The following is a 24,855-nucleotide window of genomic DNA, read 5'->3' as shown; positions in this document are numbered from 1 at the left end:
TAAGTCAGCCGTGTGGAAAGCTGATATTTCTATAATAAAAATCCCTAAAATTAATATTAAACTTTTGAACTCCATAGTAAATCCATAGTAAGATAATCAAAATATATTTAAAAAAATATCTACTTTCATAGTGTAACTTAAATAATAGCAAATATAAAGTGAATTAAGTCATAAATAAATCTATATATACTTTTAGTTTTTACCATTAGGAGTAGGAATAAATAATATTTTGATTAAAATTGTTATATTTTTAGTGATATAGATAGAGTTTACATTGTATTAATTTTAATATGCAAACCAAAATCTTAACTATGAACTCTAATAATTAGAGTTAAGAAGATTATTACTAAAATATACTAAAATATATACTAAAATTATTTTAGTGTTTAAAAGCTATAAATTGTGATAATGAAATGGAATTTGATCTTCTTAATATACATCCAATATTTATTCTTTAAAATAATTCATTTGGTTATATATTATAGTGTTTTTCTAATAAATTTGTTGTTAAATATATAGAATTATGTCAAATGTGATATTATTACGTAAATTAACTATACCTAGCAAACATAAAACATTTTTTTATTAATTTTTTTTTCATAAATTGTATATCTAAAAATATTTGGTCCTTCCAAAGCCGGTACCTAAAGATGTCAAACAAAATAAATGTAGTAAGTCCTATGCTCAGCATAATTTAATAATGAGGTATAATTTAGTATAAATATTATAAATATGCCTATATACAATAAATACAGGGCAAAGATGAAAACAACAAGTAGTTTTCACCTCTTAACATAATAATGCTAAATTAACAGTAAAAGGAAGTAATATTAGAATTACACCACTTTTACATCATTGGAACTCATATAAATACAGGTAGAGCATTTAACATTAATCAGAAGTAGATAGGTAGTTATGATCTAGACCAGTGGTCTTCAACCTTTTTCGACCTGCGACCCACTTTTCTTACCAAACATTTTTCGTGACCCATGTAAATTTCGATAGCCATGAAAGCCAAATAAAAAAGTTAAAATTATTTAATGTATGCCATATTATAAGTGCTTTTATAACAAAATAAATCATTATTGATATTTTTTGGGTATTTAGGAAGTATTTAATTTTTAATACAAGTAATGATACAAAAAAAAAATACATGTAATGATACTCAATTTAACACAATGCAGTTTATAAATATATGAAATGTAAATGCGATTTATAAATTAAGTCAGCCTATCACTTCATTTGATTGTTTATTATTTTTTTTACTTTTATTTGAAGATTGAGGCTTCAACAGCAAATATTATTAGCTATTAGATGTTACATATTTGATGTGTTAGGTGTTAGATTTAAAATTACAATATTACATATGAAATATTATATAGGTGAAGTTAGATGTAAATTAAAATTTATTTATATAATATTTGTGATACTTAATAATGTGACAATTTTCAGAGTTTGTTTTTCGCTAAGTACTTTTACTATGTTGGATGGTATGTTCAGGTCGGTGCGTATTGAGGTAAATTGTGTTCACTCCTCCACTATGTGTTCAATAGTTAATGATTAGTGGTATATGTTGCATATTGGTTTGAGGATTTTTTCTAATTTAGTATGAGTGTTTAAGAAAAAAAGGGTTCATTCTAATCTTATACAAATTTAAAATAGTATAAAATAGTACGGTTTCGGTTCTATTCGAAAAAATTTTTATGCAGTATCATATGACATAAATTATATAATATATATAAATATGATTTTTTTAAATTTTAAACAGAAAACTTATCGCGACCCAATCTTAAAGCTTACGCGACCCAAAATTGGGTCGCGACCCACCGGTTGAAGACCACTGATCTAGACGGTATTGGGACAAAATATCCTGTAATAAAATATCCAAGTCAAAAAAAATTATAAAAATCTGTATTATTAATACCTGTATAATTTCTTTTATTTAAATACATTATTGTTCATTTTTAGATCACATTTTAATAATATTTAACATTAATAATACTTGATAATACAGTTATAAAATAATAATAATAAAAATAATATGTAGTGTTATATAATAATTATATCTTTAGTTTTATGTAGTGCGTTACAACGTAACATAGTTTTATTTTTATTAATATTATTTTATTACTATATTATAAAATATTAAATAATGTTAATTTTGATTTAAAAATTAACAATGTATTTAAATAAAAAATAGATAAAAGAATAAAAAAAATTATGTACAGATATACAGATTTTTATATTTTTTTTTATTTAGATTTTTTTGTCCTATACATTGGTTATTTTATCCGTTGGATATTTTAACCTTGGATATTTTAGTACAGGATATTTTTTCCTATAATTGATCTAGACAGTGTTAGACTGGTCATTTACCTTTTTAAATAAATTATTACTCGTCGTGGACATTGTTACAGCCACATCACCGCGAGACATAATCCTTTACCCAGACTAAACTGATCTTTATTTTTGTTTTAACTGTTTGTTATTTTTCTTGTGTTAAATTAATAAAAACATTAATTTTTATAAGTATTAAAATACAAGTGTTTAATTATTTATATTACCTATCTCTCTCACAATCACGTCTCAAGATAACAATGAACGTGCGCCGTCGTTAAATAATTAATGTGGTACCGATCGTAGTGTCCTGCACAACGATCACTACATAAATGATCGATTTCTTCTTGATCATACATTACATCTTAGTTGATGTAAGTATTCACATTTCAAAGTATTTCGCGTCGTGTGGAAATTGTTATTAACTAATAGATGTTATAATATTCGTACCTGAGTATATATAATTAATTTGCACATTCATAATATATATTACTATTAAATCGGCGATACCATCGAAACTATAGACAATGTTTGAATCCATTATCGGGTTTGACCTAAAGAGGAAAAATAGGGGATGGAAGAGAAAGGTGTATTGCAGTAGCAATAATATGTTCACAGGTCTTGTACAATATTCTCTAGACATTTGTGGTTGGTCTTCGCAAATGGGTTCTGCGATCGCTGCGACCGACGATTGTTCAATGACCGCCGTATGTGTGTTGTACGTGCAGAACTTTGTATACGTTTTCCGGGTGATCTATCATCTCGCATACAGTATTTGCATAATATATTGAGCTATACCCTGACATACAACGTTGCTACCCGTCGCATAAAAGTGTATGGGCTCACTGACTCCACGCCGCAGCAGCTGTTTGACTCGCACCCGTGCGCTAGTGCGGCGAGTCTAGTTGTTCATATGACTAATTGTTTTTTGTAGCCGTATGCGATTTACGATATGGTAGTTTCGGTATGTTTTATATTTTTGACGTGAAGCCTAAAGTGTTAACCATTCACATACAGATCACCAACTCATACTGGAAAGCATGACGTTTCGAACCCTGTAATGTACCTATTTTGTTCTCAGTTCTGTATTATTTAATAAATGTATTAAAAGTTATTATAACATAAAGGATAATGAATATTTAAAACGTTTCAAAATACTTACATTACATTTTAACTCATGTTGAATTATAAGTGCTTATTTAATAATATATGGGTGAAATTAAAAGAAAATTGCAATTATTCAAATAGGACTTCTGTTTCTAAAATAGTATTACTGAACAATTTTCAACCTAAACTGTATGTTATCGGTATTGTGTTTAAAAATTGAATCATGCGTGAATTTGATTGAACCTCATATTTTTACTGTCGTAAACTCATAAATTATGCATTTTCATCATTCAAATATTGAATTTATTCGCCTGAAATTTGATTAAAGTAAAACAATTAGGCATAAGTTATGTAGGTATATAAAATTAATTTGTGTGTAATTTGGTTTTTAAAATGAGTTTTAATAAAAGTCCAAAAATGTTTAATTGTTATCCTAGAAAATATATTTGTTTAGCTATAGTGCACAGCTAAATTATATTTAAAAAAATACAATTTATTTTAATGAAGTATTATTTATATTATACAGTATATAATATATTGGGTAGATAACTTTTACAGATATTAGGTATCATAAAATGTCTTTTGAAAATATTTTATTTTTTCTTAAACTTTTTCTTAACTAAGTTATTATTTGTACGATTTTAAATAATTATTTTAGGCTGTATTAATACCAAGTAAATAAAGTAATAATCAAAAATTTGTTTGTATTTGATAATTGCAAATATTTTTCATTATATTTGTTAACTAAAATAATAAAATATATTTCGAGTGCATGTTTTTTTAATTTTTTTTTTATTTAATTTGCCTTTGTCGTGAACATTACAGTACGAGCGCAGGGTAGGATCTTTAATTTTTTTATTACGAGTATTTTGTTATTACAATATTTATCAAAGTAATTCCGAGTAGAACTCGACTTAATAGACAGTAGGAAATATGTTGTTATCATAAACGTGTCATGTAATGCCTCATCATCATAATTTTTATTTTTGTTTGAGTAATTCAAGTACTGTCACAAAATGAAAATTTACCGGTATCTTGAAATATTCTGTGGACACGTTTAAACATTAAATAAGTGTTTAGTGTCTAGAGTTACGTGAATGTGCTAACACCAGATAATTTAATTTATTCTGGTTATTAAGCTGTAAAATAATATTAAGCCTACCAATTATTTTTTATTTAATATAAAATAGGCTATATTTTAATTATTATTTATGTTTTTAAATTTTATTTTATATTTTAAGATTTAGTATTTAAACAAATTGTATATACAATCAAGCTTAACGAAAAAGAAACGAAGGTAAGACTCTTCCTGAGCTTGGAAATTAGAGACTGTTCAACCGAAAAAGCTTTTTAATAATGACGTATAAGCAATAATATGCTCTACGTTTGTGTGGCTCCCAAGGTATCTACTACCCCAGGATTTTATCGACGTCAACGATACGTTGTTTAGGATGTACTTTTCATTTTCACGCCATCTCATCCTATTATATTTCTTATATTTGTTTTTAGTATACTTGTATACAGGCTTAATTCCACAGACTGACATTTTGAAATAAAAATATTTTTTATCATAACATTCTTATTGAGTTAGTTTCGTTCACAAATACTTTTTTGGTTGCTACATATATAAGCGTATTTCCAACACTTATAATATACATATCATATGATCGTCGGTAGAAGCGAGCCCATTATGTTATGTGGTTCTGCTGCATACTTAGTTTCTGTCCGTCCAAATCATCTTATTAAAGATTATAAAAAATATAACGATCACTCTGTAGATGAAATAATTTATACGTCGTAATGCGTATAATACATACACACACACACATCAGATAATGTGAAGTATTATTATTTAATTCAGTATCGTTGAAAAATCAATTTCATCTACAGGACGTCCTTACTACGAGTTAAAGAATTGTTCAACGGTCGTTGACTGCACATAAGCCATGTGTTCAAGCTCTGTTGGGCAAATCGTTTTCGTGGTTGTTTATAGTTATATTAGATTTCAAGTGTTCAATTTTTCAAAATCATAAAATATTGTATGGTTTAGTTTTTTTTAAAAAATAGTCCATTAGGTTTGTTTTTTAGATTGATTTTATTGCTCTATTAACCTAATTTACTATATCCTTGCAGTCCATATCATAACTATATCATTTATTTATTAGTGAATTTTTACATTTTTATTTTTTTCATTTTTTATTTTACTGGTATCTTAATAACAACAAAACCCTAATTATATATCACGTTTAAAAAAATACTTATCGAAATATATGCTGTACTCTATAAATATTATTGTGAAGATTAACATATTGAATTCATTGCGTTGTGTAAATTATATCTATCTAGATTGGCCTGTTGTCCAAAGACTAAAGTTTGTTTTGATTAAAGTCCTGGCATAATATAGTGTAGTCAACACCATTAAGAATAAAATATTAATGACATACCTATATTTAATTTTAAGTTTTAATTATTTTATTCATCATTTTTTTCTTTCTTGGTTTAGGCATTTAAGATCATACCGCTAAATACAAAACTTGCTTTTTATCCCTGTCTTCTGATACTTATCTCCAATTTATTTCTAGTTCTATTTTTATAACGTCCTTCTTCAGATAGTCTTCCCATCTTAATTTTGGTCTCTCTAACGGTTTTTCCCCCATAGATATTTCTTCTATCATCCTCTTAGCAATAGATCCTTGTTTACGCCATGCATGGTTTGTCCACATCAATCTTCTCTTAGCAATATCTTTAACTATATTGAACCTATGGAAAAGTTTTTGGATTTCATCATTATGTATTTTTCTCCATTATCGAAGACTGGGCCATTCATTTTTTGTAGAACTTTTCTTTCAAATATTTATAATTTCAACACTGAAGGTTTTCTCAACGCCTTATAGGACAATCGATTTTAGTAATATCATGTAAATTCTTATTTTTAAATTATTAGATAAAGTCCTAGATTTCTGAACTTTCTAACCCATAATATCCTTTATTCGATTGTTTTATTCTGGACGACACCTTTGTCTTAACATCATTATCCTCCGTTATGATCGATTCCAAGTATTTAAATTATGACATTCTTTTGAATCTATGTTCTTCTATTTCAATGTTGTTCTTGTCCACAATTCATACTTCTTCGACTTACCATTAGGTATTCAGTTTTATTATTATTAACGGTAAAACCTATCTTTTTCGCCATATTTATGAGTTTATTTCCTAACCGTTTTATCTTATCTATATCTTCTTCAAGGAAAAAAATATAACAATAATTTTATATATAATTGTATTTATCATTATTTATTACATTTATGGAAATCAATTCAAACTTTGATACTATTATTTAATTGTTTATTTTATAACTGTCAATAGGTTCAAATACAATATACGTATACGTTTAATAAAGTTTCATGTTGTTTAAAATTTAAGAATTCGTAGAAAACCTATTCTTGAAGGTTCAAAACTATTTTAAGTATTTTTTAAGTAATAAAAATCCGAGAAATTATGAGAAAGTTTATTCTTATTAAGTAATACATTTTCATAATATATCGAACGCATACCTATAAATTTTGTCATATTTGTGTTGTTCTAATAACTTCAGCGCAGGTCAAGAAAATATAATGAAACCTAAGGTAATATCCTCGATAATCGACACGAGCTAATTGATAGTTCCATTAAAATCACAATACAAAAATACAATAAAAAATATCATTATACCAATTAAGATTTATTTATGCTATCGACATATAAGTACCTATTGAATTTACCTATCCAAATACGTTTTCATGAATGACTGTGTATTTTATATAAAGTTTAGCTTGAAACTTAATGATTATATTGTAATAAATAACTCACTTTTGAATATCTAAGTCCTTGTAGTATGTTATATACATCGTACTTAGTAATAGTAATAATTATTATTTATGAGAAATTATGCATGGTTCTTTAACATATTTATAATAATTAGGTGACTGTATAATCCAACAATGTGTCAATAAGATAAGCATTTACCGAACTCATCATTAGTTTATACCTATATGTATTCGGTTAGCTTGCCCTTTAAATTGTGTCACCATATTGATTTTTTTTTTATTAATACATATATGTTATATGTTATCTATAGATAACAATGTAGTTACTTAAAATTATTATTATACATATATTGTATTAAATTGTATAAGTTGCTATTGTTTACTGTCGATATTATTCATTACTTTTATTTGCTTCAGCTTCGCATTTGTTCATAGATAAATTTCTACATTTCTTAAATGTTCAAGTTAGGTGCATTATTTTTGGAATATCGATAAACTTGGTAAATTGTCACATAAGTTGTCGCTGAAGATGTTTGTAGTTCAAAAAATAGACTCTATTAAAAGGGCTGTGTAAATGTGACTATCATTTTAAAGACGAAAGGGGTGTAAGAAAGATTTTTTTAGTGTATAAGCTTCACCCATAAAGAGCTATTTTATATACCTATATAAATTCGTATATATACTCGTATATTATACACACAATAAACAAATCGTTAAATGTTATTACTTATTAGGGATAATTATACGTTCATTGGGAGGGTATTTCTAATTAATGGGCGTTAGTTATATGTGTATACACCCTGCAAACATGCAAAGGCTATAAATGACGTCATCGCAAGGGGTGATTGCAAAGAATTAATTTAAAATATGTATGTAGATTGAACTAAACTGCTGAGTGATGGCGAAAATCGTTAATTGTATTGCCGCACGAATTAATTCAAATTCTTTATTTTATACTTACATATAATTGTTTTAGATTTCAATCTGCATTATATCATGTATATTATGTTTGCATTAAGTTAAGATAAATTATAATTATTTTACTATTTCATTAAAAAATAAACCGAAAGTAAAAGTACATAATATTCACAACATCTACGTTTCATAAAAAAATATAAACATGCATATTTTTATTCAATAAATTATATGTATAAAATCGCATTGTTTCTTTGACGAAATTATTTATTTTTTTTAAATATTCTCAAATAGTATGTACTTCTAGGTTTCAAACTTTTTTATGGAGTATAAATGTATAATAAAATATATACGTATATTTTTCTTTACAAATATCTGATCATGCGTTATTTGCTATGCCGCTAAGATATCGTATTTTGAACTTATGGAGTGCGTTTTGACAATATACTTTTACCGTTCATAGAGAAAAACGCATTTTACCAATAAATATTTTAGCTTGATTAAAAACAGATTTCTCTGGTTGAATCGCTAAAATCACTTAAAAAAATTAAAATGATTTATATACGCGCGCGTGTGTGTGTGTGCGTGTGTCTGTATTTTTATTTATTCTTTGATACTTATATTTTTTATTTGTTTGTTTAAAATAACTGGGACGTTGTTTTGTCATTTCAAAGTTTAAATTAAGATTTCAAATACCTTTAAGCAACTCCTTTAGATATATTTCTTTAACACATTGTGCGATTTCTATATTCTACAACCGTTTAGTTTTTTTTTTTTTTATATAAATTTAGACATATTTCACTTATTCGTGTAAGATAGTTATGTGTATTTTGTTTGTTTCAGTTCCGATGTCGAACAATCAAACCCAGCAGAACACCTCGATCGTTGAAAATCAAAAGCTGTCAACACAGGTACCTAAATTATATTTTATCAAATGGAATGTATTGAGTTTTTACATAGTACTTATACTTGAGAAATCATCAAGACTGTTTCAAATGTTTGTTCCTAAACTTTGAAAAAGTAACCAAGAATGATACAATTATAATAACATGCTTTTTAAGTATGAACTTTGGAATAGTTTAATAAATACCAATTCATTATTAATAATTAAGTACCTAAAGAAAATTATTTTAATTTAATTTAACTGTTAACACTTTTCAAAATGTTATATGATATCGAACATCAAACAGCAAAAAAAAAATAAAATCAGAGTACCTATAAGGCATGAGTTATTATGTATCTTAAAGGAAACAGATAGTAGTGGATGATCTAACAAGTATTTTTAGATGCATAATAATTGTATAATATGGTTTCATTGTAATGTTATAATTTAATAATATATTGGTCAGAGGAGATTTATAAGTGTGATAAAAATATAAATTTCATTATGTAAGTAGTATTTTTAAACACTCGAAAAAATAACTTCTAAGCAGTAAAATAATTTCGAATTGTAGTTTATACTATTATATTAAACAGATAACATTTAAAAAAAATTAAAAAAAACTATTAGGTTTTCCCAAAATTTTCTTTCGTAAAAACATTCTCCTGGTAATTCTGATCAACTGAAAAAAAGTTGAGCCAAATTGGCCCAGCCGTTTTCAATCGATGAATTACTATACATTTTTCACACAATTTTTACACATATATTAAAAATTAAAAATTTAATTATCAATTATTAAAAATTATGATTTATTATACAACACGTCGCCAGAATTTTATTTGTGAACTAACAAAAACAAACGGCAGAATAGAATGAAGATGATTTTCATTAATAATTTATTCAGTGTATAATTAAGAGCTAAAAGTATTAAATAAAGATTTAACTAACAATATTAGATGTGCGCCGTTTTTTTTATGTTTTATTCATTTATTATAGTTGTATCTTTAGATATATTATTACTAGGGAATGGATTTATAAGCACAAATAATCTTCAAAATATGCTCCTAAAAATTGTGTAATATGTTACACAATTTGCATTTATTTTTAAATATGCATTTATAAGTAAATCGAGCAAAAACTAGGTCAGTTTTACACGTAAAAGTAATACACACGAATGCACAACACTGACCGATCGGTTTTCTTACGGTTTTCTCGGTTGAACTTACAGTGTTATTGGAGCAAAATGCAAAACTACTATGTGTTAATATAACAATGTTTACATAATAACCTAACCCAATAGCATATATTATACTACTACTCTATAATACAAAATGCAAACCAATCAAAGTCTTGTCAATTTGTCGTCTATTATTTAATAAACGTTGATTAATTTGATTTTTCCGCTATATCCAACTGTCATGTAGCAAGCTGATACTACTGTTGTATTAGCGTACACATGTTATTAGTACATTTACAGATAAATTACAATTATAGTTACGGATATTTATGTATTTATATATTTAGTTATAAATCCATGGATTTGTTTGTTGCAGCTCTCCATGCTTCTCTATCGTAAAGCAATTCCTTCAGGTCTTTGTAATTTCCTTTATTCGTATCCTGCATTATCTGTGTCATGCATTCTGCCCTTGGTCTTCCTCTTGCAATGTGTCCTTCAACATCTCTTTCAATTATTTTCTTTAGTAAACTCTCATGCCTTAGTATGTGTCCTATCATCTTGCCTCTTCTGGATTGAATACTTTTCCATATTTGTCGTTGTACGGATATTTAGATATAAAAAAAAAACTAAATACTGCATACATTTGCAAATATTATTCTTAATTTCCTTTGCACAGTATTCAATCAACAAATGAATGAAAACAGTTATGTAATATAATTAATTAGTTGACTATTTGATTTAATTTTTTTTAAATTAACTAAACTAATTAACTAACCAAGAGTAAATATATTTTCTAAGTATAATTTGTTATACGTTTTTAGATCCGAGGATCGTCAATACTGTTGGAACTGCAATAGTCGGATAAGTCCTCGATGTGGCCGTCGGTTGAGCAGGCATCCAACTCGCTCCATTTCGGTTCCTCCAGTAAGGAACATTCATAAATCAGTGCCATGTATTAGATCTAAGTCAATGCCATATCGTGAAAAAAACGACAGCAAAATGCCTACGAGTAAGTGCTGAGCGTGTTATTTAAAATAATGTTATAGGAATCTAAAAGTGAAAATTTATCAGGCTAGGTGCATTCATATTTTTTTCACGATGGTTAATGGCTTATTATTGTACTTAAAATACAATTATTTAACTTACTATGTTACAAGTCTAATATAAGAATAACATCTTATTCTTTAATATAAATCCCAATTTTCATCATTATAATTAAATACTATAAACATAATTTCGTATCAAATAAATATTATTAATTATTTTCAAAATTATTTATTAATTAATATATTATAAATTACATTAATATTAATTACAAATTAATTGAATAATGATTGATATATCGTTCATAATCTAATGACCAAATATTTAAATTTTTATTGCTTATTTAGGTCATTTCTACCATTCATTGCATAAGTTTATTATTTTAAATTTGCAATACACTTTTTGTAAAAAAAAAATGTCAATTATGATTATAAATTACTTTAAATTTAAAATATCCTGAAATTTAATTTTCTCCTTATATTTATTATGAAACATAATATTTTAAAATTATATTTAGCTTACTGTTTATAACTTACCTTCCTGTGAATGCTATTTTTGGTAATTATATGTTAAATCGTAACCATAAGATTGTATTTTTATATAATATTTATTTTTATTGTTCTCATAGATTTTGAAAATTCTTCAATCAAAACTTGTTTCTCACTATCGTCGCTGCACCCCTCTACGGTTAATGTAGAGGGTGGACAGCAAGCGGCACAGAGACCATATAATAGCCTTACGAAAAAAATCAAGTAATTTTACATAAAATATCAAATATTATTCACAATTGAAACATAGATATCAAGGTTTTTTTTTTTTTTTTTTTTTTTTAATAGGAAAAATGAAACTACGAATCAGGATTGTTGGAGAGGTGACAGTAGTTATGAGTTCTTGTCTAGTTTAAGAACAAGTTATCAATATCTTATGGATAACAACTTGATCGAAAGCTGCAGGGTAAATTTTTCATTTTTATAAATATTAAGTTGATTTAATCTTTTATGAAAAACTGGATAAAGACAGTAATATTGTCACAGTACTAATTTGTTTCGTGATTATACGAGTATACCTGCTTAATTTTAACTTTTACTTTTATAGTGATCTGATTTATATTATGTTCTATCAGAGGCGTGCTCAGGAATTATGAATAGAGAGGTTCAACTTTTTTTAATACAATATTATAATCAATATGCATTATGAATTAAAATGTAAAAATTATAAGTAAACAAAGCATCATTTTTGTAGCATAAAACATTTATTAAATTAAAATCATAAAACAAAATCAAGTTCACGAGATTTTTTAGCAAGCTCACCAAGGACTTCTTCAGCTAAAAGTAGTATATTAATTTTATTATGCGACATTTTGATTATAAATTAAACAATTTCAAAACTCAAATATAAGCACAATTGCACAGATAAAAACAAATTTATTTAAAGAATAAATTATATAATAATTATTAAAATAATCTGGGATATGATATTATATGATAAATTAATAACTTGTGGGTTATATTTTTTGATTCGTGGTTGTAGGTATTAGTTAGTAGGTGGTTACCATGGTCTTAGAATAATAATAGTTACTATCACCAATATCAAAAAATACAAACTAATAAAGAGAAAATGATACCTAATAAATAAATAAATTGTTATAAAAAAAAAAACTGGCGAAAATTAAAACGTCGGTTAGTGTTCGTTTGCGTCTCCCAATCACTTCGGTGGACGTGGAAAGAAGTTTTTCCAATTCTAAATATTTATAATCAGATCGTCGTTCTTTTACTTTTGATAACATTAAATACGCTCTAATTATACTATGCAATGATTTTGATTTTTGAGTAGGTAATTTGTAAGCTTTGATAAATTTATAAAACAAATATTTCATATTTTAAGGTCATTTTTATGTCATATTTGCATACTTTTTTAGGTCATTTCTTAATGTTTTTAATGTTCTTCTCGATTTTACTACTACGCTTACAATTTTTGATACTGTTGCCATCTACTGTTAAGTAATCTTATTTATATTTATCTACAGGAAGTTGGATGTGACCTTAATAATACTTCACCGATTCAGGACTGGAATGTTGAACAGTTGAATATCTACATCAAAGAATTGGAAAAAAGTTTTTGTTCTGGCTCTACATCAAAAACCAATAGTTGCAATTTGACCGAAAATTTAAAATCACCCAAAAGACTGGTTAATTTTATTAAAATATTCTATTACAAATCAATAATTTTTAATGTATATATTTTTTTAAATTTTAGAATATGAGCGAAGAAGTTTGTAGACTGAATATATTGCGCCATATAGCGCAGCTATCCAAAAGACTGCCACACTGTCGAGAACCATCAATGAACCAAAGTTGCTCTTCAATATATAATGCACATTATTTAGGTTATTATTAATGTGTAGTACTTTAATTTAGTATTGATTATTTTTAAAGTATTCATAAAATAATTCAGCTTCAAAATTTAAGTTTTCCTACCTACCAATTGGTATTAATATATTTTAGTCTACTTCTGTGCCATAATACTTTTAGTTCTATTTTTACTCAGTTATTACTTTTCTTGATTTTATATCAACTATTAAATTCATTTTAAAATTTTCCTCCCAGTTAGTAAATATTATTATTTGTCACTCTCTCATTACTCCTCGCCTAGACTGTGTCAAGTTTTCCATTTCTAAATCACACTTACACCTACTACCCATCTTACTTTGAATTCCATTTCAATGCAAATTCGATTCAAAATAATTTATTAAGTATTTTATCTGATCATATGTTGAAGACCACTTAATCTAAACAGTACTGACTTTATAAAGAGGAGATTTCACCAGACACTGCACAAATGCAAGGCCTCATATATATTTTACCTACTTCGCATTAAGGAAAAAATTAATAATTTTACTTAAAAAAAAAAAATGTATTTTTCAACATAAAATAAATTAAAATACTGTGCTTCTACAGTGAGCAAATTAAAAAAAAAAAAAATTAATTTCCTATGATAAAAATGACTATTTAGATCATGATCACCATACTAATACACCAACTTGTACTGACTATACATTTTCTTTGAAAATTGATTAAAAATTATTTGAGAAAAATTTGATCACAGCTCAAGTTGTCTGACCTTATTCTTAGCATCCTATATATATAATGCCAATTTCTTGAGCTGAACTGACACAATTTATCTGATTAAAACAAAAAAGTGAGAGAAATGTTTAAGTAATATTATATATTATGCTGAAGTAATATTAATTTTTTATTTAGTAAATGTTTAATTATTACATCATATTTATTTCGCTATGTTCAATAATGTATTATTTACTCATAAAGTATTGTTTATTCCTAAGATTTTATTTCATTTAGTTTCTAGCATTATCTTAAAATTAATTTATTAAATCGTATGGAGTCCCTCAAAATTCTACATTGGACCTAAAAGTCCATTGGGATGGCACTGAATAAATTTCCCAATATTCAATAAGTATTTCTTCTGATATAATAAAAAATCAATTTACAGATTATTTCTTAAAACATACAATTTTTCCTTATTAATATGTGTTATAAAGAAGTTTTTCATGACTCTAAATAATTAAAATTATAATTATCTAAGATATAAACAACTAGAATGATTTTTTGAAACTGTATTTTCATATGTATTGCTTGCAATTTAAATAAATTTCTTGCAATATACTTAAAATTAATTCTATTAAACTCATTAATATTACAATTAATAATTAACACTATTGTAATTGAAATAGTTCAATTCTTTAAGAAGTGAATATTTGATTTTTTTAAATTTCTTTTTCTGATTCTAAGTGTTGTTAAAGTTATTCCTTAATCAAAATTATTTTCATAAAGTCCAAATCGTATTATTAATTCTATGGATGAAATTAATATTTAATTTAAATTACCATCTCATTAAAAAATGGTACAAGAAAGATGCTTATTTTCATAGATTCCTTTAAAATTTTCCCCAGCTCTTCAGAATGGTAACAAATTTAATAAAAGCACATTTTTAAAGTATTCTTAGCCTAAATTAGCAATCATAACTTAAATGTTTTGTTTAGTTTGTTATTATATGATTAAGTCTAATATATAAGATAAAATCATAGTATTCAATTTTAAATTTCTATCTGGTAAAATTTATTATAAATTAATTCAGAAATAAAATGAGGACCTAGCACATATTTAAAATATTCAAAAAATTTTGCAGAATTGTATGTTAAATTGGTTCCTTATTGAAATCAGGGACCGGAACCTTTATGAATTATATGGTTCCGGTCCTGAAAAAAAAAAAAAAAATCGCTTTTGGTTTCAGTTCCTTTACAGTTAAAATGTTTTTAAATGAAAATTTTGTTTCAAGTTTAGGTTTTATACTTATAAATTTAAAAAAATTTAAATAATTAATCTACTTATTTATTTAATTCTTATTAACTACTAATAACATATATAAATAAAAATATAAAAAACCAAAATTAATCATTAAAAAACTTACAAAAAAGTATCGGTTCCTCTGTAGTTCAAGTTTTGAAATAAATTATTATAAGGGCTCTAAAAAGGTTCTGGGCTTAAAAATTAATTTAAATTGTAATTCCTGTTCAAAATATTTAAAAGGCTTCGGTTCCAAAACCAGTTATTTTCGGTTAGGTTTCGATCCCAAATTGAACATGGAAATCATTAATTTTGCTATCAAATTTTGTATTTAAAAAAAAAAAAAATGTATTTATTTATTATTATTTTTTAGAAGTTAAGTCTAATTTGAGATCTCTGGATCAATGGATGGTACAAATGGAAATACGATTGAAACCTAATTATTTCCGTGTCAATTGGAACCGCCGTGAAATTAGACAAAAAATGGAAGAGCACAAGGTAAGATTTAACTTTATAAAGTTTGTTAGTTAGTAAAGTTTATAGTTATCAGATATTTAGTCTAATATTAAATTAATGTTAATTTAAATAACAATGTGTATAAATTTTACTAAAAGAAATAAAAAGATACAATATAGTAGTAAAATATTTTTTTTTAGTACATTTTATATTCATTAATAAGTTCTTGTGGTATCTAAATCCCTTACTCCTTTGAAACGATAAAACGATGGTACAATTGTATATGGATTTCTATGTTTCATAGTTGTAATACTACAATAATGTTGTTATAAACATTGTGTTGCATATACGTGCTTTAATTTAGGCGTTTCATTTTGTTTTCGGTCAGAAAATGTTTATACTATAGTAGTATGGCCACTGATAGGCGGCGACCAAAACTCGTCCGTTATCGCGCATTCCCACCACTAAACCTGCTAAAACGCTGGCCGCCATTAACGTGCGCCGCCGCCACCGTCACCGCTACGCTGCCAGCACAGTTTAAGCCACTGGTCGTTGCATTTTAATAGGTTGAACGCCATGAGACTCTTTTTGGGAACTCACTAATTTTCTCCCTGACGCCATGGTATTTTTAATGTGATTACTCAAATTTGATTTGAAAAAAAAAAAAATGATTAGATTTTGCTGGAAATTTAAATATGGGTTCAGTATCAATTATATGACTGATATACAGTTATTTTGGACAAATTCTAGCTGATACCCTTAATAAATTCTCATGGCGGTAGTGAGTAACATGTAAAAAATTGTTGATTGTTCCTAATAAACTGAGATACCAAATAGGTTCTCAAAATAGTAATATTGTAATAATATTTTCATTCCATTAAATTTAGAATATTCAATTGTATAATATAATTGTTTAGGAACTTGAGGTTAGAAGTTTACATGAAAAATAATAAAAATTTAAAAAGAAACATTTTCCTTAGTTGCACTACCTTTTAATAATAATAAGTAATATTATAACAGTAAGATAAAAGAAATTTAAACAAGTAACATTCTCGTAATTTTCATATCACAATACAATTTAAAGTTATTATCACATAATTTGCTGGTATGCATATCTATTAGTTTCTATAACTATTTTCTCTATCATTTCATCATCAACTAATAGCTTATAAAAATAAAGTGGCGACCCATCAATCATGCAATCAAATAAATCAGGATTAATACTTGTTAATTCATTTTTAAGATGGAATATAAATGTATTAGTAACTTTGTCATCGACTCTCCACTGACGATCTGCTTCAGATTCTGGGTTTGTATGGTTCTTTGGGCGTTCAGGTGGGTTGTATATGTTTGTAATTTCATCTTCAGAGTCACTAATGTGAAACACCTCTATTTAAAAAAATGTACAATGATTATAAAACAGTATAGGTTATGTTTAGAATTAGTTTTAATTTACCAGAGTCATAAACATCTATAACCCGAGGCTCAATTAAATAATAAAATAATAATAAATAATTAAGCTCAACTGTTGTACAATTCAAGAAATATAATTACCATTGAGCTGACTAGTTTCTGGAAATATACAACGATTTGTTTTAATTCCTTCAGACTCTGAATCGCTTTCATCTACATAATGTAATTTAATATTAAAATATGAATCGTAAAAAAAAAAGGTGGATTATGATGTATAATTATGTACAGGCACTTACCAGATAAATTAACGTTGTGGGGTGACTTCCAAGTAGGATCGTCGTCTGAGTCATCAGGATACTCCTCACACTTGGAGTCAATTAAATCACATATTTCTTGTGAATTCATTTTTAAATTAGTACCCAACAGTTCAACAGTAAAACAAACCAATACAATTTTTTTAAAAAAAAAAAACGTTATCGATTCATTTTTTAAAAGTTTATCATATTATTATCAAGATGAATATTATCAGTAGTTATGATATACAAATTGGAATAGTAAGATAATAACACAACCTAAAACCACAAACATGACCAGATAACTTCATTGGTATCATCTTTCATATTGTTATCGATAAATTTAATTTAAAAATTAACAATAAAGATAAACGTTCGCTAAAAACACCAAATTATATTGGTCACACCGTAGAATCCGATTCTGCAATAAAAACTACGACAACTGAGATTCTATTCGAAGTATCGGCGTATAAAGCTATGTAGTCATTGAGATTACAAAAAGAGTCTCAATAACGGTTTTGAGTAACTTAGCTGAGACCCCAAATAGAGTCTCATGGCGGCTATGAGTAACCCGAAAGAAAATACATGGCGGTCAACTTGTTAAGAAAGGGAATTTACGGCGGTGAAACCACCGGAGCTCAATCATTTGTATGCGCAAAGAAGTAGCGCTCTCTCAGTGGCCGTACTATAGTTTCTTGTTTTTTTTATTTTTATAAGTATTTATTAATTATATAATTTTATAAGTACTAATATAATTACTTATTATTATACATAGTTACTTATAATATAAAAATATGAAAAATATAAACAATAATAATAACTCATATTGGAAGCTAAGTTAAATCTCGTGTTATAACTTAATATTAATATTATTTATTAATTTAGATATAAATTGCACGAAACTATGAATAAATCTTCTGTGTCTCTTATTTCTCCAATTCCAACATAATTCTTTACTTAGATTTGTGCATCCAAATCTGAATATAAATGAATAAATCAATATTATATATGTAACCATATTTGCTTAGATTGACCATATTTTTCTATAAATAGAGCTCGCAATTGTGAACATTCTTTTTTTTTCCAACAAACTACTTTAAAAATCTAATGATTTGGAGCAATGTGTTCAACCATACTTTTTTTATTAAATAATAAAAATTTGAATTTATTTTAGTAACGTATAAACTTGAAGACATGTAGTACCTAACAATTAATCAAACGTAATCAACCGTACAATTAGGTGTCTAATTTATAATATAAAAAAGTGGAAAAAATAATGGTGGTAGTTTAATGGATCAACTTTGAACTAAAATTATATTAAACTTACAGGTACTTCTTGAAATACTTTTACACTTGCGAAATTACGTTTTGATAAATTATTCAAAAATTGTTAACCTTAGTAGTCTCTTCTTAGTTGCTTGTTTATTTGTAATCATTGTTTATTGTTTGATAAATCAGTTAAGTCACCATAAAAATCTTAAATTTCCTTACACAAATTAACATTGTAAACAATCTTTAACCAATATGTATTCTGTATTCATAGCCTGACTTTTGTAACCTTTGAAATGTAATTATTAATGTAACTCACACAATGTAACATGTACTCAAGGCTAATAACCTCAGTTGTTGAAGCCTTTTTTTTTTCTTCCAATAAAAAAAAAGAAAAATCAGTTAAGTGTAATAATATAAATATTTCAACAATTTCATGTAATTTATTTAGATGAGCGTTTAATTGTGTTAACAAAAATATTTTCTTGAGCGTTGATTAAATGTTTTTTATTTATTGAGATATTATAATTTTCAAAAAATAGTTAACTTTAAAATTATAACTTTAAGTTTGATAATTTATACTAAAAAATAATTACACTCTTATAGTTTATATAGATTAATTTATATTAGATTTTGTGTTATAATATAAAGAGATTTTCCATGCAAATAATTACATCATTTAACATGGGTTGAACTATTTAAGTCAATATTAAACTATAAAATAACAATTTAAATTATTACCAAAGAACCATTGAAAATATACTTCCTTTTTTTGTTATTAATAATGACTGTTAACCTGTCATTTGATTACTGCCCAAAGGTGTGTAGTATAAAAATTAGAAATTCTTAGTATTAATACTCTTTTATAACGTCCGTTCATTAAAATCTGAACCTGCAGTTTATTTTCACCGGTATAATCGTTGTAATTTATACTCGTTAATTAACTATTAATGAAGTTTAGAATATTTATTCATATTCAGTGTTTTATAATGACTCGCAAAAACAATTTTATAACAGCTTAGTAACGATTTGACGATGCTTTGAACTCTAGGAGTTTCATCAAAAAATTTGGGCACTTCTAATTTTATCATATTAATATTATTGAATTAATTAAGATTTTTCTTATACATAAGCATAAAATCTGAATCAAATATATACTTTATGCTATTTTACTTAGCATTTATTCTTATTTATACAATTGTGTGATTAAATTCGTCATTTAATTCTCTCTTATAATTCAAATCAATCATTAAGTACATTAAAATTCTTGTTTAATCATTTTTAAATAATTGTATCACTTTTTTTAGGTTTTGAACTTATTTTATTCATATTTATCTAGAAGTTACATTAATTTGTGTAATAAAATATTTGAGCAGTACTTTTTAAACTACCTATATACGATAGCGATGAACTTGGTTCAAGGTCGTACAGTTTCATCGCGAAGAGGTAGTATTAGTCAAAATGTCCAGACACATACGATGATTAATTGGTTTCTTCAATAGTGTAGCATCAAACACATTATTTGTTGTGCTAGCATACAACAAATCATACTCTATGCTTCTTATAAAACTAACCGTCGGTCTATGGCTTTGTAAATAAATTTAATACAAATAAAATAACTTCAATGTTATTAATGTCAATAATGTCATTGTTATTATCGTATGCACACGAGTCATTATTGAATTTATATAATAATCATGTACAAAAATAGTTCTTAAAGATTTAGTCTCGTATGCTAAAAAGTTATGTGCCTTGTGCGAGTATTTTAAGACTAAAATGTCAAATGATTCATTTTAAATGGTACGACTGTCGACACAATTATGTGTTCCATACTTGTGCCAAAAATTTAACATTAGAATATAATTTAGTTTCTACATTTTAATTTAATTAATTAAACTTATTCAAATTTTCTTGTATTCAATAATTTTTATAAAAACCATATATATAAACATACATAAAATAGTTGAGTTAAAACATTATATTTATTTTTAACTTGTAATACATCTATTTAATTTAATAAACTATGAAGTATACATTTTACTTATTTATTATAATAATATATTTCTAAAATTGAACATAATTATAAATTATTTGTTGTTATTTTTATTATGTTACTTTGGTTAAAAAGTATTCTGACATATAGTATGTAATAATTAAACATTTATTTGTTATAAACTATAGTGTTTCAGAATTAAGACATAATTTCATATTTTTCTTTATTACACTACAGCAATCATGCTATCATAAAAGTTTTCGAAGTGGTGTCTCTTAAAATTGTCATATTTCACATGTCGACTATTTTTGTGTATAAAATTATATTAATAACTATATTAATATTATATATGTAATATGAATATAAATTTAAAATCAGAAACTGTAATTAGTTTGTGGAAATTACAAAGTTACCGAAACATATTTTTCTGGATTTAAATTTTTGTAATCTAATGTTTTTCTTTACCTCCTACAATATAAGAACAAATTATAATAATTTTTTTGATAAATAATATTAAATGTTATGTTATATTAAAATGCATTGTTCAAAAAAGTACCAGCAAGATTTAAAGTTCAAGTTTTTGTTCCTTATATATATATATATATATATATATATATATATTGATACCTGATTACACGAATAGGATATTATTAGAATAGGTAGAATATCGGAATGAATGTATTATTATTTAGGCTGGAATTTTGATGCAAATGCATCTTTTTTTCTGATGTCCCAATACATAGATCCATAAGAAGAAAATGTTTTTCAAAGGATACTGATTAATTTAATGTAGTTTTTATTTTGCTTTTTTCTTTTTTTTTTTTTTTTATTTATGACAAATTTAACTTTATATGCAATTTTAGGGCATATTTTGCTGTGTTTTTTATGGCATTTTTAAAGTTTTTAAGCATTTTTTTAAATTTATCCGACAATATCTTAAATATTAGGATATTTGATCATGCGTTTTGACGTTAGTTTCCTTAAAACGTTATCATCTATTATATTGATAAATTAATAAATATGAGGATATCAGACCATGTACATATGTACATATTTCATCAAAAATAGAACAAAATTAAAATAGTTGAAAGAAATTTTTTTACTTGCAAGAATCCAACAACGATTAAATTTAAATGAAGTTAAATAAAATTTAAATATTAGACAAATAGGTAACTTATTTATTGTTAACTATTTTATGATTATGTCAAATAAATATAGTTAAATATACTTGGTAAAATTATTTTCATAATATAATTTTTAAACTATAATAAATAACATTTTTAACGTATTTTTATAGTGCATTTTTTTTATCGTTTTTAAAGCAATATTGTATATTTTTTAGATAATTTTTTGCTATATTATAGAGTATTAAAATCATAGTCCTAAAACTTAAACTTAAATAAAAAATGTATTATTATTAAAAGTTTACGTTTTATATAGTGATAGGTGAATCATGTTATACAAAAAAAACGATTCAGAGTAGAGGTTGGAATATCTGTTCTTTAATTGTTTAATAAAAAAATTATAAAATGATAAATAATAAATTGAAATTCAAAGTGAGTTTTATTAGTAATTAGTGTGTTTTATGTGTTCTTGCTTTTCTCATTGTTTTTAAATTATTAAAGAGTTCGATATTGGCACCATTTTTTTTCAAATCGAGTTCTGTTTAGGGTTTACTCTGAATTATTTGACTAACTTATTGTACCTTTTATATGCAAAAAAAAATCTCATGATTATCAAATGAAAAATATAAAAAGTTCATAGTTTTTTTTCCAAGTTTTTTTTTACCAATTTATTCTTTACTCCGCTCATAATTGAAAAGCACATAGTTAATATACCCTCACAAAAGTTAATAATAATCACTGTGTTGAACGCCCCCTGATCTACCTTTAAGAAGACAAGGTAATAAAAAAACAAATCAATTGTCATATGATATAGGTTCTTATTAATTATTGGTATCAACTGACAATACAACATATCTCATTTGGCGCTGTATACACCTCCCCCCCCTCTAGGACCTATAATCTGCAAAAGAAGTTCCATTAATGTTGTACCAGATTGAATTATAGTAACAATGATTGTTATTATTATTATTGTTGTTATTATCACCATAAGAAATAATTTCATTTTCATTTCATAATCATGGACACGATTTCAATTATTTCTTGGTGCCTGGTGGAGTTCTATCGATTTCGGTTTTTATTTAGATGTAAATATAACCGTATATTTCAATATACGGAAAAACTCATTAAGTCTTTGTAATATCCAACAATTAGAAAAAATGGTTTCTCTGGTTACCTAACAATATTTGGTTATATCATTGGTCATCAGAATATAATTTTTTTAGATTTGTAACAATATATTCGTGATATCACTACGGTATTATATAACTAATACCATTACCTATAAAAATATATAAAAATATACCTATAACTTGAATGCAATTACTGCAATTCAGCTAAAATATCTTTTGATAGTTTAATATATATATATATATATATATATTAATACTTTAATACTTTTTCTATTATCTTTTAATTTCCATTCATAATTAAAACATTTTGTTATCAACTTATCATATGTTTAAATTAAGATGTTAAAAAAACTTGCATAGGTTTTTCGCTAATACATAAATGAATATCCATATTTTACTCGTTATTAAATGAAAATTATTATTATTTTCTTACCTATTATGTATTGAAAAACTTGTATAGTTTACCGTCGAATTGGTAGACATATTAATTAATGGCTATTATGTAATATTTATATTTATGATTAAAGAAAATAGTAAAAATTAGTTTAAGTCTTATAATTATAATATGTATATCAATGTACATTAACGATGGAATAGTATTTTCCATTAAGTTCCTTTTAAGTCAGCATCATTGGAAAATGTCCATCATAGAAAATCATTGTTAAATTTAAGGTCAATAATTATTTTCTCCTTACATATGATTTATAGATTATGTAATATATCTTCAACATGATATAGTAATTTTTACATTAAAATATTCCATACTTCTTGTTATAAAATTAATTTTACCAAATTAAATTTTTAATAATACAAAGTATCAAGTTATTATTGATACTATTGATATTTATAATAAATTAATTAAAAACTACAGTCTATTTGGTTCTCAAAATACTCCATTGTTATCAATATTTTATTTTCTATCAATGAAATTGGTATTTCTCCCCATTGCATTTTTCGTGTTTATATGTTATCGGTGATTCTTCCTTATCCTATTAACATTTGATCGTAGTGATTTTTTTTCCTACAAAAGATCAAGGCACGTACGTGATGGCTTGGTAGATATGTTTTTTATTGGACATAGATATAAAACAATTAGATCAAAACAATCAAAAAGGATTTACCCCCACGCCCCTCCTCCAACCATATCTATATTTTAATTACCAATTTTCAGTTACACAAATCTTTAAATTTTAAATATTAATATCGATAATATTAATGGCAAACCATAAAATTAATAAATTATATACCAAATTATATTTGCATATACCAGACATTACTATTTATATTTTTCCTGAAATATGTGACGAAACTGTCACATATCATAGCTAGCATATAATCATTTATTATGAAAATATATTTTCTCATATACCTATATAGGTACTAAGCGTAAATAGAATTATATTCATCACATATTCGAATTCATTTTCAACCAATTATATATTTTGCATGTTGTGAAGCGTGGGTCACCAGTTCGACGCGTACTGCATATCTGCATAACACAGTTCTATCTAAAATTGTTCTGCGTATTCACTAGTCGACCTAACCTA

At 25.4% G+C, this 24,855-nt stretch overlaps 2 protein-coding genes across 2 annotated transcripts in view; one reads left to right on the top strand and one right to left on the bottom strand.

Annotated features, from left to right (window-relative positions):
- LOC112682208 overlaps positions 1–24,855 on the top strand; it is a 131,153-nt gene that overhangs the window by 33,796 nt on the left and 72,502 nt on the right. Inside the window, exons 2-8 of the mRNA XM_025552723.1 lie at positions 9,009–9,076; positions 11,044–11,231; positions 11,895–12,018; positions 12,103–12,220; positions 13,293–13,454; positions 13,523–13,652; positions 16,004–16,128. Coding sequence (XP_025408508.1) covers positions 9,009–9,076; positions 11,044–11,231; positions 11,895–12,018; positions 12,103–12,220; positions 13,293–13,454; positions 13,523–13,652; positions 16,004–16,128 — 915 coding nt within the window. The remainder of the gene's footprint in view (positions 1–9,008; positions 9,077–11,043; positions 11,232–11,894; positions 12,019–12,102; positions 12,221–13,292; positions 13,455–13,522; positions 13,653–16,003; positions 16,129–24,855) is intronic.
- On the bottom strand, positions 17,077–18,469 carry LOC112682210. The gene is made up of 3 exons (XM_025552726.1): positions 17,796–18,469; positions 17,641–17,712; positions 17,077–17,475 (listed from the first exon to the last, which is right to left on the bottom strand). Exons 1-3 carry the CDS (start codon positions 17,902–17,904, stop codon positions 17,177–17,179), a joined length of 480 nt encoding a protein of 159 aa, XP_025408511.1. The 5' UTR covers positions 17,905–18,469; the 3' UTR covers positions 17,077–17,176.

Source organism: Sipha flava, unplaced genomic scaffold, assembly GCF_003268045.1.
Source record: "Sipha flava isolate LNK unplaced genomic scaffold, YSA_version1 200_pilon_pilon, whole genome shotgun sequence".
In the NCBI taxonomy this organism is placed as follows: Eukaryota; Metazoa; Arthropoda; class Insecta; order Hemiptera; family Aphididae; genus Sipha; species Sipha flava.
The sequence above is the reverse complement of the archived record's forward strand: the minus strand, read 5'-3'. Positions and strand labels throughout refer to the sequence as shown.